The 14,064-nt window shown below is 45.1% G+C and overlaps 1 protein-coding gene across 1 annotated transcript; it reads right to left on the bottom strand.

Annotated features, from left to right (window-relative positions):
- Nucleotides 1–224: 224 nt before the first annotated feature.
- On the bottom strand, nucleotides 225–5,662 carry LOC112071827 (ras GTPase-activating-like protein IQGAP1). The gene is made up of 8 exons (XM_024139257.2): nucleotides 5,574–5,662; nucleotides 5,070–5,234; nucleotides 4,464–4,606; nucleotides 3,491–3,661; nucleotides 2,306–2,389; nucleotides 1,947–2,018; nucleotides 786–856; nucleotides 225–586 (listed from the first exon to the last, which is right to left on the bottom strand). Exons 3-8 carry the CDS (start codon nucleotides 4,584–4,586, stop codon nucleotides 577–579), a joined length of 531 nt encoding a protein of 176 aa, XP_023995025.1. The 5' UTR covers nucleotides 4,587–4,606; nucleotides 5,070–5,234; nucleotides 5,574–5,662; the 3' UTR covers nucleotides 225–576.
- Between the last annotated feature and the right edge of the window lie 8,402 nt (nucleotides 5,663–14,064).

Below are 14,064 nucleotides of genomic sequence, written 5' to 3'. Positions count from 1 at the left end.
AAGATCAGTTGGCCAGGTAGGTGGGTTGGTCTGCAGGAGTGACAGAAAGGAAACACTTAACTACGGTGATTGGATGTTTTCCTGTTACATTTCTGTAGTCTGTCTAGCTTACTGTCACCTACAGCATTTTATGTTCTCAACTGTTTGCGAGTTGATTCTCTGTCAGTACAGCTTTGCTAACTGTTTGAAGATAGATATGCGTTTACACACAGCATCTACAGTACCTGCAGCAGGTAGAAGAGATACTGATAGGCCTTCAGCTTGAGCTCTTCTCCTTGCTCAGAGCCTTCAGGCCTCCCCTCTGTTTGTTCATCATCATCAGTTGGACAGCTCGCCCTTGGTTCTTTTGGTCAGCTTGTTGCTGTGGGACACCACCTCCTGCAGGGTGATCTTGTTCTTGACCAGCAGGCCGATCTTGATGTCCATCAGGTTCAGGTCATTCTCCAGCTGCTGGTTGGAGCGGATGTTGGTGCCAACCTCCTCCCGGAGCCTCATCAAGTCCAGCTCTTCCTGGAAGTCCTGGTCACTGTGGTCCAGGAGGTGGACAAACTTCCGCACCACCGCCATGGGAGGTCATCAGCGTTGACTGTGTGAGAGAGACAGTGAGAGAGAGAGAGAGAGATTCAGTCAGGATGGAGTTGTATGTGGCAGAAAGAACAGCTGGGAGACGAGACTCCTTACGGAGACGAGACTCAGTGCGGAGACGAGATCAGTGCGGAGAGAAATGGTGAAAAGAGAAAGCCAGTGGTGGGTGAGGGTTCTCATCACATCATCATCATACTCACTGAGTGTCTTGTAGTCGTCTCTGGCTTTGTTGGCCTCTGATGAACGCCTGGATCTTCACCACTTCATTGATCTGCCACAACAGAGCAAACAGCAGTCACTTCACTGATCAAAGAACATGACTGTGTCCCAAATGGCACCCCGTTCCCTTAATAGGGCTCTGGTCAAAAGTAGTGCACTATATAGGAATAGGGTGCCATGGGACGCAGAGAGAGTAAATGTCAGTGATGTGTCAGGCGAGGATATAAGAGTTAGATGTGACGTCATATGCCCTCCGGGTGGCGCAGGGGTCTAGGGCACTGCATCGCAGCGCTAGCTGCGCCACCAGAGTCTCTGGGTTCGCGCCCAGGCTCTGTCGCAGCCGGCCGCGACCGGGAGGTCCGTGGGGCGACGCACAATTGGCCTAGCGTCGTCCGGGTTAGGAGGTTTGGCCGGTAGGGATATCCTTGTCTCATCGCGCTCCAGCGATCCTGTGGCGGGCCGGGCGCAGTGCGCGCTAACCAAGGGGGCGGGTGCACGGTGTTTCCTCCGACACATTGGTGCGGCTGGCTTCCGGGTTGGAGGCGCGCTGTGTTAAGAAGCAGTGCGGCTTGGTTGGGTTGTGCGTCGGAGGACGCATGGCTTCGACCTTCGTCTCTCCCGAGCCGTACGGGAGATTGTAGCGATGAGACAAGATAGTATTACTAGCGATTGGATACCACGAAATTGGGGAGAAAAGGGGGTTAAAAAAAAAAAGAAAAAAAGAGAAAAGTGGTGACGTCATACAGTGATTAGAAGACAGAGAACAGACGGGCCTGGGCACAACATATAACTACAACTCACCCAATCATCACATTTTTTACTTAAATTGCATGTTGGTTAGTGATAATTATCCTGGTGTCCCAGGTAAGTAAGCATTTCACTGTAAGGTCTACACCTGTTGTATTTGGCACACGTGACAATAAACTGATTTGATTTATAGTAATTCACCCTCAACTCAACGCTGCACCTGGAAGCCAGTTGCCATTGCGTTTCTTTCATTGTTCCCTTTAAATCAGGGACTGATTTAACCTGGGACACCAGGAACTAATTATCAGGTAGAACAGAAAATCAGCAGGCTCCAGATCTCGTAGGGTAACTTAAATATCTTGTAAAATAAGGGTTAACTAAATAAATCAACTCACATGGTCCTTGAAGTGCTTAAGGCGGTCTCTGTACTTCTTGCGAGCTTGGTGCATCCTCACCATCGACTGGATCTAAAAAAATAAATTAAACTAGGTCAATACTAAGAAAGCTTTGAAGTTCACCAAAAACCTCAGATTTAAAGGAAAAGCAGCAACACAGGCTCATGTTCATTAAGGCCCAAAAGAGAAGAAAATGGACTGAAACAGGAGGGACAACCTGGCCTTGTCCAATAAGAAAAGCAAATGTTTATTTTGCAAAGCGTTTTAGAATGTTGCATGCCCCAATGAACAGGACCCACCAATCAAGGTCATGTATTGTTGTTTTATTTATAAGAGGGCTACGACGGTGGAGACCTTACCTTTACAGCATCCTCGCTGTGGTCATTCAAGTACTCCTTCCTCTTTATATAGACCTTCCTCTGCTTGTAGCCTCTAAAATGAGCCTGTAAGATACAGACAAATATACAGGACCAGTGTTAAGAAGCACAGAATTTTTAGGGCCAGATTCACAGACAGTTTGAGTCCTAGACTAAAAATCCTGCTCAATGGAGAACCACCAATGAAAGTGCTCTTAGACAAGGCTTAATCTGGGTCTGGGACACTGGCCCTTAAAGTTAAACATGGCATATAAGTGTACAATGTTACCTTTAAAAATGTCAGCAGCTCCACTTGGCCAAACCCTTCAGTGTTTGTAGAACTGGATAGATACACTGTCAAAGGCTTAGGGCTAGGAATGATGTGACACTAGCTGTGTAGCACTGGGTTGTGTATGTTCTATCACATCCAGCCATGGTTTTTATTTATTAACTAGGCAGTCAGTTAAGGACAAATTCTTATTTACAATGACGGCCTAGGAACAGTGGGTTAACTGCCTTGTTCAGGGCAGAATTACAGTTTTAACCTCGTCAGCTCGGGGATTCAATCCAGCAACTTTCGGTTACTAGCCCAAGCTCTACCTTGCCGCCCCTGGAGTCCCATAGGCATCTAGAATTAGGAGTCCCATGGCATTAGAATTAGGAGTCCCATAGGCATATAGATTAGGAGTCCCCATAGGCATACTAGAATTAGGAGTCCCATAGGCATATACAGAATATTAGGGAGTCCCATAGCATATAGCATAGTTAGAGATCCCAATAGGCATATAGAATTAGGAGTCCCATAGGCATATAGAATTGGAGTCCCATAGGCCGGATGCACAATTGGCCCAGCGTCGACTGGGTTAGGCCGTCATTGTAAAATAAGAATTTTCTCAACTGACTATGCCTAGTTAAATAAAGGTTAATATTTAAAATATATATATATATTTTTAAAGTGTGTACTGTGAAATGTGTAATGTCTATGGTGAATCTCAATTGTATTTCCTTGATTGCTCGCGCCGCCTCTCTCCTCACCTTCTCAAAGCGCATTGGAGGAGAAGATCCGATGGAGGAATCTCAAGTGTTCTGCTCCAATGAACTTTGAGAAGGAGATGAAAGGATGTGAGGCATCAAGGAAATATTAAGATTCACTCCATGTCCAAAGGAGGGAAGAGTTTGACCTCTGACCTGTATGGTGGTAATGGCAGGGTCCTGGGATTTCAGGAAGTCTTTTCTCTCCTTCAGGCCTTTCCTCACCAGGTAGCCACGGCATCCGGCCTGCAGCTTGGCAATCAGGCTCTCATTGGCCAGCCACAGCTGCTCCCGGTTGGTAGTGGTGGTCACCCCGGAAACCACAGACTGATTGACAAACGAGAGCCTCACACACAGGCCCACTTACATAATGACATACTATCAACAACACAGCTTTAGGTGTGGCATTGGAAGGTGTGTCTGTTTTTAGCAAAGAATGGGAGTTAAGTGAGAATGATAAAGGAAAATCTCACTCAAATGAGCAAATTCACCTAATCGTACAGATACCAAGAAAGTAGTCTGTATGGACAATGACAGTGTTCAGACTTGGGATCCATGCACTTAACTACTATTTTTTTGGCAAGTCTACTATTGATATTATTGAATGATTATTATAATCTGAGTTGCGCAACAATGATCTCAACTATACATTCGCCCGCATGAGCATAAACAATGTAAGACTTGAGGTTGTCCCTTCGCTACAGATGAGTTAGCATTAGCATTTCATTTAAAAAACAATGGGAGTGGTAGGAGGAGCGCTGTTAGCATGCTCCAAAAAGCTAAATCGCCACAACACCACAGTACTGCGGCCTGTTCAGAAGGGTGCAGCGTTACAGACCGTCCACATAGAAAGGATTTTGTAGAACAGATGAGTCTCATGTAAGAGAATCATGCATGTTCTATTCATTAAAATTCTATCTGCAAGTTCTGAATGTTTCACCTCAATGAATACAGCCAGAGAGGAAGAGGCAAAGGCCCTGTATGGTGTAGGGTAAAATTGCCCCTAGACACGGTCAGTCTTACATTTCCCCACTAATGGTTGACTTATGATATGGGCAGGAGGAAGTGATCCTAGCTCTGTACACAGGGGAAACTTCACCCCAGGCGGACCAGTCTCCATCTTACCTACCTGGATGTCCTCCTTGTTGAGCTGGGTGTTGTTCTGGAGGAAGTCTGCAGGTTCAGTCCAGGAGCCCTCTCCTGTCTTCAGGTTGTAGTAGTAGTTGTGTCCTCCCTTCACCCAGTGCTTCATCCAGTCACTGCCGTTGTCACCTGGAGCATGAACACACAGAGTTATGGACATATTTCTCACCAATTTATTTACAGACTGTACATCTTGATATATCTAGCTCCATCCATCTGTCAGTCAAGGAACCATGTATGCCTTGTCTGTTGTACTAAAGCAAGTGATCAAGCTCCTTTATATCTGCAGTTCCTGGGTAAGAACATCTTTTGACTATGAACATTAACTTGCTCTGGCTGATGCCATTAGTCACAACTACTAATGGAACTATATGTTCCTGCACTAACTCCATTGTAGAAGAAACTAATTGCAGGTAATGAACACAAAACAAAAGTATGAAAGAAAACTGTCCACAGTGTATGACTGTGGCCCAATGGCACCCAATGCCCATATGGATATACAGTATATCCCCTCCATAGGGGTCTGGTCAAAAGTAGTCACTATGTAGGGAAAGGTTGCCATTTGGGATGCATCTATGACCATCCTCCTCACCATCCTGGGTCTTGTCCTGTCTGATCTTGGCCAGGTCGTCCTGGTAGTTCTGGGCACACTCAGGGGTGACTCCTAGAGGCCGGCCCCAGGGGAGCGCAGAGCAGCCAGGGTTTAGGCGCCTCGCCACTGTCCACCGCCTGTTGATGGTCTGGATGGCCTGGGAGACTGACGAGGAAACAGGGAGACTAGTCATCATTCTTATCAAGGTTTTTTTTATTTGGCTTTTCAGTATTTCATCATGCTCTACTTACTACAAGACATAGCTTGGAACCAACTGTGTTCAAATAGTATGTGATCTTTCAAATACCTTAGCTGTTTTTGATTGAGATTGCCTGACACGATGGAACCAATGAATAATCCCAAATGTGCTAAGCTTGCCCTTCTGACACTTCAGGCAGTCAATAAAATGTATTTGAAAGAAAACTGATACTATGTGAACCCAGGTTTGCTTGGAACCCTGAGGAAAAGTGCTTGTGGGACAGCTAGGGTGTGTACTATTCTTACACTGCAAGGCCTCCTGGGTATCTATTGGACATCAGTATGGCGCCCTGGATCTCATCCAACCAGAGCACAGCGGAGGGGTCCTGGGTCTCCTGGAAGAACACACAGCGAGGCGGTCAGTCTCACTCCAAAACAGCACACACCCACTGGGTCTGCAGCATATTTACGCCATTCTACTGAATTACCACTGGAGGGCAATCTACTCCTGCTGAATGAGAGTACTTGGGTCTAAATTGCATCCAACCACAATGGCAGGAGACCACAGGAAAGGCAACTCTATAGACCAGTACAGGGTGTCACGCCCACACAACTTACAACAGAATTCCATATGAAAATCCYGGACATTGGTCATTCCACTTATATCAACAMAAATCAAATTCAATCTCAGGAGATGGAGAACAGAAGTCAATAATGGCTGATGTTATAAACCAAACATCTGATAGCAGTAAACACCTGCTTAGTGCAAAGGCCTACAGAAGGCAGTGAGACACTACATCTTTAGTCTGATATCTAAGTTGCAGAAGTATGCAATACCCTCTCATATCAGTCCACATTCCTGCAACAGCATTCAACAGCAGTACCCTGTGTACATTCTTGACCATCATGACAAGTCAATTGGATGAGCACATTAGCTAACTGAAACCATGACATAAGTTTGAAACACTTTGTCAAGTCTCTGCATTTTAAGTGTGCAGCAGCACAGACAGCTAGCTAACTCTTTCTCTCTGCTAGCTGTGCTGGTTTCCGGAGTTGTCAGGGCTAGCTGCTAATAGGCCAACAGTACAGGCCCCTCTTTGTGCCTCCCCCACCTACCTGCCCCTCCCTCCTCCTGCCGTGTTTCAGGGGAGGGGGGCTGGGGGAGACCAATACCAAAACTCAAGGTAGGTGTGGTTCCTTGTGCAAGCCAGGTAGGCAGGTAGTGGCTGCGCTAGCAACATTCAGGGTGAAGTTGCCCCTACATGCTGAAACAGGGTCAGTTTTGCATTTCCCCCACAGATGGTTAAGGTTAGGATTGGGGTGGGGAAGCAGATCCTAGAGCTGTACCTAAGGGAATCCGTCAGTGGCAGGATAGCTTTGACAGTAAATAAGGGGTTAGTGCTAATTCATATTGGTTTGGAAATAAGCCTTGCAGCTGGTGGCAGGTAAGCGATACAGAAAGGGTGTGGTGCCAGAGAGGGGATGGGAGTAGAAGGACGCATCTTATTAACCAGGACTCCTGACAAACACACAACTGCTGGTTGTGTTTCATAGGCACCAAACGGAAGAAAAGACTAAACAGGGAGGGACTGAAACGCTCAATTTGTTACAATAGATTTTTTAAGTGTTTTCGTTGTGTGCCTACTGAACAGACCCCTGATCAGATAGAGGAAGTGAAAGCCGATAGGGTGGTGTTCTTAGCCAGTGAACCCTCCCTTCAATGCCTCAGTAATGCAGTCGAGTCCCTACATGTCCTTATATAAAGTCTTCCTACAGAGGAACTCCTCTATTCCAGGATGTTGACTGGTATCAGAGTGGAGTCAGTGGTCACAAAGCAGCTTGTGAACGTATACATAACATAAAAACATCACAACACAGCGAGTACACATGCACCGCATGGACACACACACGTGAGCATGAGTCACATGCACACACACACACAGCGCCGTGCATGCTTTAATGATGATGTGAGCGATGAAGCTGGACTAGTACAGAGCACCAGGCTTGTCCCCCCACCGTGTTTACTTTGGCCAGTCAAGCTGAACCCTCAGACCACAAGACTGGCACAGAAAGATATCACAGGCTGTACATGGATGTCTGGCATCACATGAACACTCCCTGATGAAACATCAGCGTCTGAGAAAGAAATCTGGGCCGTGTTCAGAAGGTCCGACCTGGAGTGAAACACTATCTGAACTTGTCCAATAAGAAACACTCGTTTTCTTTTACAAACGTTTTGCTGCTGCGTGCTCTAATGAACAGGGGCCTATAGTCACACACTAGAAACCTAGTTGTGTATACAAAACTATATCTGAAACCTATTGCTGTATGGTCCACCAAAAGGCTAAAGAATTCATTAGTGAATCATTGCACAAAAGTATAGATCTACGATCTGAAATCAGATTCTATGTATTAACCTGGGGCCTGTTCAGGAGGGCGTGATGTTACAGAAAAGAATAGAACAGATATAGCCAGATACGATCTGAAAGTTCCACCATAATGAATATACCCCTGTGTTCATTCTCCTTCAACAGCTCCCATTCCTTCCCATCTGCTACTATCCCCATGCCCTATCAACCCCCTCCACCTGCAGCTGTGGAGCACATGAGCGGCATCAGGCCTTTGAAATCCAGCCGGAACTTCTTGTTTCTAACAACTTCCTGTGTCTGTGCCGTGRGTCTGACTGAGTCATCCAATTCTGAACGCACCGTAGTGGAGGCACAGCTAGAGCAGGACTTTCAGCCATGGATTTGATCCTTTGGAGACAATGAAGATATTTGACCCCTACTCCTGTGTGGTGTGTGTACACACGGAGMWTACCAAACATTAGGAACATCTACACTGATTAAAGTGGATTTAACAAGTGACATCAATAAGGGATCACAGCTTTCACCTATCCAGGTGGTCAGTCTCATGGAAAGAGCAGGTGTCCGTAATGTTTTGTACACTCAGTGTATGTCTGTCGGTCTTGTCCAACACGAACCCACCACAAAGGAGAATCCTCCCCTCAGCTTTCAGACCCATGGAGGGGCCACAAGATCCCCTGAGGGCCCAGGTGAAAACAACTAAATGGGTCTACTATGAAAAGTCCCCTTCTGGTATAGTGTTCAGCTTCGTGCCCTTTTAAGGAAGCAGACAGAGTAGTCCTGGCTTGTTATTTCCTATGCCTGTGAAAAAGATCACCAGGGAAATGGCTTGCTTTCTTTACAGCTCCCCACCACTCCCCCCCTCCCTCTCTCTCCTTCCTTCCTTCGTTCCCTAAAAGCGTGATTTGGAAAAAGGTCTTGGCAAACAAACGTCACATTGCCACGACGGGAACGCTTGAGATGTGACCGGCCCATTGTTGACAATTAAAACATTCTCCCGTACACTGGCTGTGAGAGTACAAGGGCGGAGGCCAAGCCAGTCTATCATTGATAAGACACATTTAGTTTTCTATCTAAAGGCCAACTTCTAACAGGAAAAACTGAGCGAGAAATAGATACACTGGACACGTTCTATTTAATGCTTCTGGCCTAAGTTTTAGCAATGACGAGTCATTCTGGTTAAAAAAGTGGACAAGCCAGCTTCTGTGAAAAGTGCAGCTCACTGAGGGTGCTTAAAAAAAACTAAAGCTTGGCCCAATAATTATTTCAGAATTTCCTAATATGTGACTTCTGTGTGGTTCTACATCTACAGTCTTCCCCACAAGCAAGTTCACATCGCACTTTTGTCTGTGGTATGCCATGGCCCTTACCGCTTTTGGACCCCACCTGCATCTTCTACAGTTCTTGTTAACCCCTTTGTTTCACCAGCAAACAGGAAACACAACCAAATGTGGGACTAGAGCAGGGACATCATATGGGACCATTAACATAGATGTGCACATACAAACAACGACACTCATCACCCCACCCAGGCAAGATAACACAGTCAAGTGAGTCAGACAGTGTGTCAGGTCTAATGAGTTTATGGCTTGTATCTACACTAATCTACTTCCCAGTAACACAGACTACAGTCTCTGTCAGCCTGTTTGGCTTGATTGGCTATACAGTTTGACTGCTGTACAATAAAGCTATTTAGTCAGTCCTTGTTGTTAAGTGAAAGGAGGAAGAGAAAACGAAAGAGGAGCGAGATGAAAGAGAAAAAAGGAGGGGAGAGTTCACTCGCTTTGCAATGTTAATGCTTCCCAGCCAATAAAGCCCTTGAATTCATTCAAATGAAATAAAGAGAGGGAAAAGAAGAACGAGGAAGGAGAGAGTCAAAAAGAGAGAAGAAGAAATGAAGAAAAGATGGGGGTGCGAGGACAGACAGGAAGTGAGGGTAAGCAGGACCAAGCCGGGGAGCAGAAAGCATGAATCACACCATGACATCACTGAGGGGGTTAGGGAGTCATGTGGATGAAGAGCTGAATGCGACATGGAGTCAGTCCACTGTCCCTCAGGACATCAGCCAAGAAACACCAACTCCCAAATATGATCACACAGACTAAAAATTATATTTACGCATGACTACAATACATATCATGTGGTTGTTATAGCAGACCGTGTTATATTGAAGAAACTTACAAAGATATAATGTTTATCTCTCATTGCTATGCGGAGAGCCTCGTAGTCCTTCAAGGTAGCCGCCGCTCGACCACTACGTGACACCTAACATCAGTTCACAACACTTATTAAAGTGTAGGGTGGAATAGAGGTTAGCCACTATACTGTGAAGTCTGTCTTCGAGACAGCCACCTCATACAACCTATTAACTAAAAACACCTGTGTGAAACTAACTGTAGATGAGCTATATTTGCATACAGCGCCGCTGGTGTTTTGCATAATACCCGACGTAGCAATGGTGCACTCCTAACACAACATCTGCCGACCCGTCGGACCTCATCCATCACAAAAGCAATCAGACGCTTGACGAGAAACCTGCTTCGTCTTGGACTCAATGTGTAAACACACAAAGTGTCTGTCAGTTGAAAATATCTTACAGTCACCAAACTGATCTGCTTCTATTTTGTATTTACACATGTAAATATTAAGTTCAAGCTGTGTTTTTGGCATCAAAAGTTATTTCATTTCTCGTAAATGTTTAGTCCATAAAAAACCGTTACAGATGAAACATCTCTGCAGTGTTAGCTCTATGGCTAGTGTGATCGAAAGGGCATCCAACAACTGATGCTCAAGAACTCACCAATCAGTAGAATGCGTCTGAACCCGACAAACTCCCATCATCACGTTAATACCGGAACCAGAGACAGGCACAGAAGGAGAAAGTGGAGGAGTCTAACACCTACACCACAGGTGATGGTCCAGGTCATTTACGATGAGTGAGAAAGACACCGTCCAGTAACCAGAGAGAAAGGAGAGGGTGTGTAACTATGTTTTGTGTGTGCTACGTAAACACGTGCTGTTAAAGGTGTGACTAGTCAACAGCTCTGATGCCAATAATCCCACCCAGTCAAAGCAGCTCTGTGCCACAAACACACCCATTGTGTGGTGTGTTGGTGTGTTTGTGTGTGTGTGTGTGTGTGTGTGTGTGTAAATCATTGGTCCTACATTGCTTCTCCCTGCGGGTCTCAAGCAGGTTTGTCGAAAGTAGTGCTGATCGCGACTGGAGGGCTGCTACGTCCTGGTTAAGGCTTGGCTGCAGTAGTGCTGGAGGGGCTCTAGGGTGATTGTGGGTCTCCCCCGATCCAGAGCTTGCATGTACTCGAGTCTCTCGAACCGATGCCTACAAGTACCTACACACACAGACACAAGGGTTGATTGGAGAGACTTTTTGTTAGGCAAAGTCACAAATCCGTTTGAAAGCATGATGTATGAGCACAACACAACATGGCATACAATACATCACAAGTGGACGAAACATAAGGATTAGCCTGTAGACATAGACTATGGGAAGGTAGAAGAGACAATCTCGGTAGCTGTTAGACACTTTGAAACCCATGTAGCATTTTTCCATGCTATAGTGGAAGAGTTCTATTTAGCACAAGTAATGCTATCACTTTTTAAAGATCGTTAATACACCACGTTTCTACTGACATCACTTTACGGTTCTCTTTTTTTTTAACTCAGAATAGACTGATGAGGAATGTCATAGAGTTAGCGATAGAGGTCACTTAGCCCAAAGCCTGTTACAGACGGGCGATCACCGTTGAGTGCTTTTCACGAGCACTTGCACATGTCCCACCTGGAAAGACATTAAAAAGATTAGGAGATGAGCTCATGTAATCTGCTATGGGAATGGTCTCAAGCTTTCAAACAATGTTATGAGGAATACTGGGTGCAAAGTGATCTTGAAAAACCAAATACAAGGAGGGTGCGACAGTGACCTCATTATCAAGTGGACTCCTTCTCTTAGTAGACCTATTTACGGTAACAAATTGGAAGTAGAGTTCTAGCTGTGTGTGTGTGGTGTGTGTGTGTGTGTGTGTGTGTGTGTGTGGTGTCGTGTGTTGTGTGTACTGGCATTCTGGCAAGTATGTGCAACTGTGTGTTTCCTGCAAGAGTGTGCGTCACGTGTGTTATGCGTACATGTGTTGTTACGTGTGACATTCAATCGTGTCTGGTCCACTCACGTTCGTGCTGCCTCCTGTATGGATCGTTGACCTGGTCAACACAGAGCCTTGGATGGTCGTCTCCAGTCACGATAGTCAACTGCTTACCTCCCTGGACCACTGCCTCTACCGACCAATTCATCCAATATACCTGAGACAACCAACACCATGGGTAATCGAGTGGCTGATCCTAAATGAATGGGAATTATTGTTACCATCTTATTTCTTCCTAAATGAACCGTCAGTTACAGACTAACCAGTCAACTGAATATGAACAATATAAACCTCATAGTTAAAGACTAACCAGTCAACTGAATAACAATTTTAAACCTCAGTTATACAGACTAACCAGTCAACGAATAGACAATATTAAACGTCATAGTTACGACTAACAGTCAACTGAATAAACAATATTACACCTCATAGTTACAGACTAACCAGTCAACTGAATAAACAATATTAAACCTCATAGTTTACAGACTAACCCAGTCAACTGACATAAACAATATAAATCCTCATAGTTTTACAGAGCTAAACCAGTCAACTGGAATAAACAATATGAAACCTCATAGTTACAGACTAACCAGTCAACGTCAATATGACAAAATATAAACTCATAGTTAGAACTAACCAGTCAACTGAATAACAATATTAAACCTCACTAGTTCAGACTAACCAGTCAACTGAATAAACCCTCATATAGCAGACAACCAGTCAACTGAATAAACAATATTAAACGTCATAGTTACAGACTAACCAGTCAACTGAATAAACAATATTAAACCTCATAGTTACAGACTAACCAGTCAACTGAAATAAACAATATTAAACTCAATATTCTACAGACTAACCATTCAACTGAATAGACCAATCAATTAACCGGGACAATTTGAGTGCCAGAAAATTAATTCCTGTAATACAGACGTAACATGTTTACTACAACGTAAAGTAAGTTGTCATCAGCAACCAACAAAAACATGACTAGGTGTCTTACATGATGCGGTCTAGAGGGGTACGAAAACACGTTAATACATCTTTATAGTTTCATATACTCTGAGGTTACTCGTATGAATGTGTCCCGTTCGAAATCTGGAGTGAGGTCTGAGAGCAAAACATACAAGGATAATACACAACTAGTGACAGACAAGTGTCTGTCAAGGTCCTGTCTCCTGTGGTACTCTCTGTGTGTCCACCTGAGATCCAGTAACGCGCGCTGGCCAGTTGTCTCCACATGGAATCCAGGTCGCCCCACGTCCACGCCTGATTACAATACACCACTCCGACGACAAACATCCACGGCAACCCAGTACTTCCGGGTGGGACAGAGAACCCTTGGGGAAACACAAACCAGAACGTTCAACTAATCCATACCTCTGATACATTTATCAATATATTGTCATCTTAAGTCATCAACTCAGTTGACTTCATAATGTCCAACCCATGTTGAAACCCTGTGAAAATTACTGACATGCTTTAGTCTTAACCAATACGTCTTTCCTCGAAAATATATTCATAGAGGTCATGCATAAGTTTAGGTAACTGTAAATCATCAAATACATTGGTAATGCCTACAATGGCCCTAACTAGTGGCCTCACATCGATTGAGACTAGATGTGGTGTGTGTGTGCGTACGTACATCTGCTCTGCTGCGCAGGCTGGTCAGCTCTCTCTGATAGAGGTCGGCAGCCACTGGGGTAGACCATCGCGGCAGCGGGCATCAGGGTCATCATGCTCTGCTGCATGTCCGGGCACACCCGTCTCGACGGCGTTGTATCCCTCCACCGCCTGCAAACACTATATACACAGAGAGAAAGTGGGTGAGAACAGCTAAAATACACGTCAGAGAGAACAGGTGAGGAACATGATCCATAACACGACGAGACGGGGTGAGGAACAGTATTCCATACACGACAGAGACACAGGTGAGGAAACAGTCTTACAATACACGTCACAAAGAGACGGGGTGAGAAACAGGCCTTCAAATGCACGTCACAGAGAGACGGGGAGGAACAAGGCCTTAAATACACGACAGAGCGACAGGTGAGGAACATGATAAATAAACGACAGAGCGACAGGTGAGGAAACATTATTAAATACACGGACAGAGCGTACAGGTGAGGAAACATGATAAATACACGTACAGAAGCGACGGTGAAGGAACATGGATTAAATACAGCAACAGCAGAGACAGGAGGAACAAGCACACAGATACACAGAGAGATACAGGGTGGCAAGTATTTTTTGAGCATGTCTGTAGCAATACTA

This window comes from Salvelinus sp. IW2-2015, unplaced genomic scaffold (genome assembly GCF_002910315.2).
Source record: "Salvelinus sp. IW2-2015 unplaced genomic scaffold, ASM291031v2 Un_scaffold1734, whole genome shotgun sequence".
Taxonomy (NCBI): Eukaryota; Metazoa; Chordata; class Actinopteri; order Salmoniformes; family Salmonidae; genus Salvelinus; species Salvelinus sp. IW2-2015.
The sequence above is the reverse complement of the archived record's forward strand: the minus strand, read 5'-3'. Positions and strand labels throughout refer to the sequence as shown.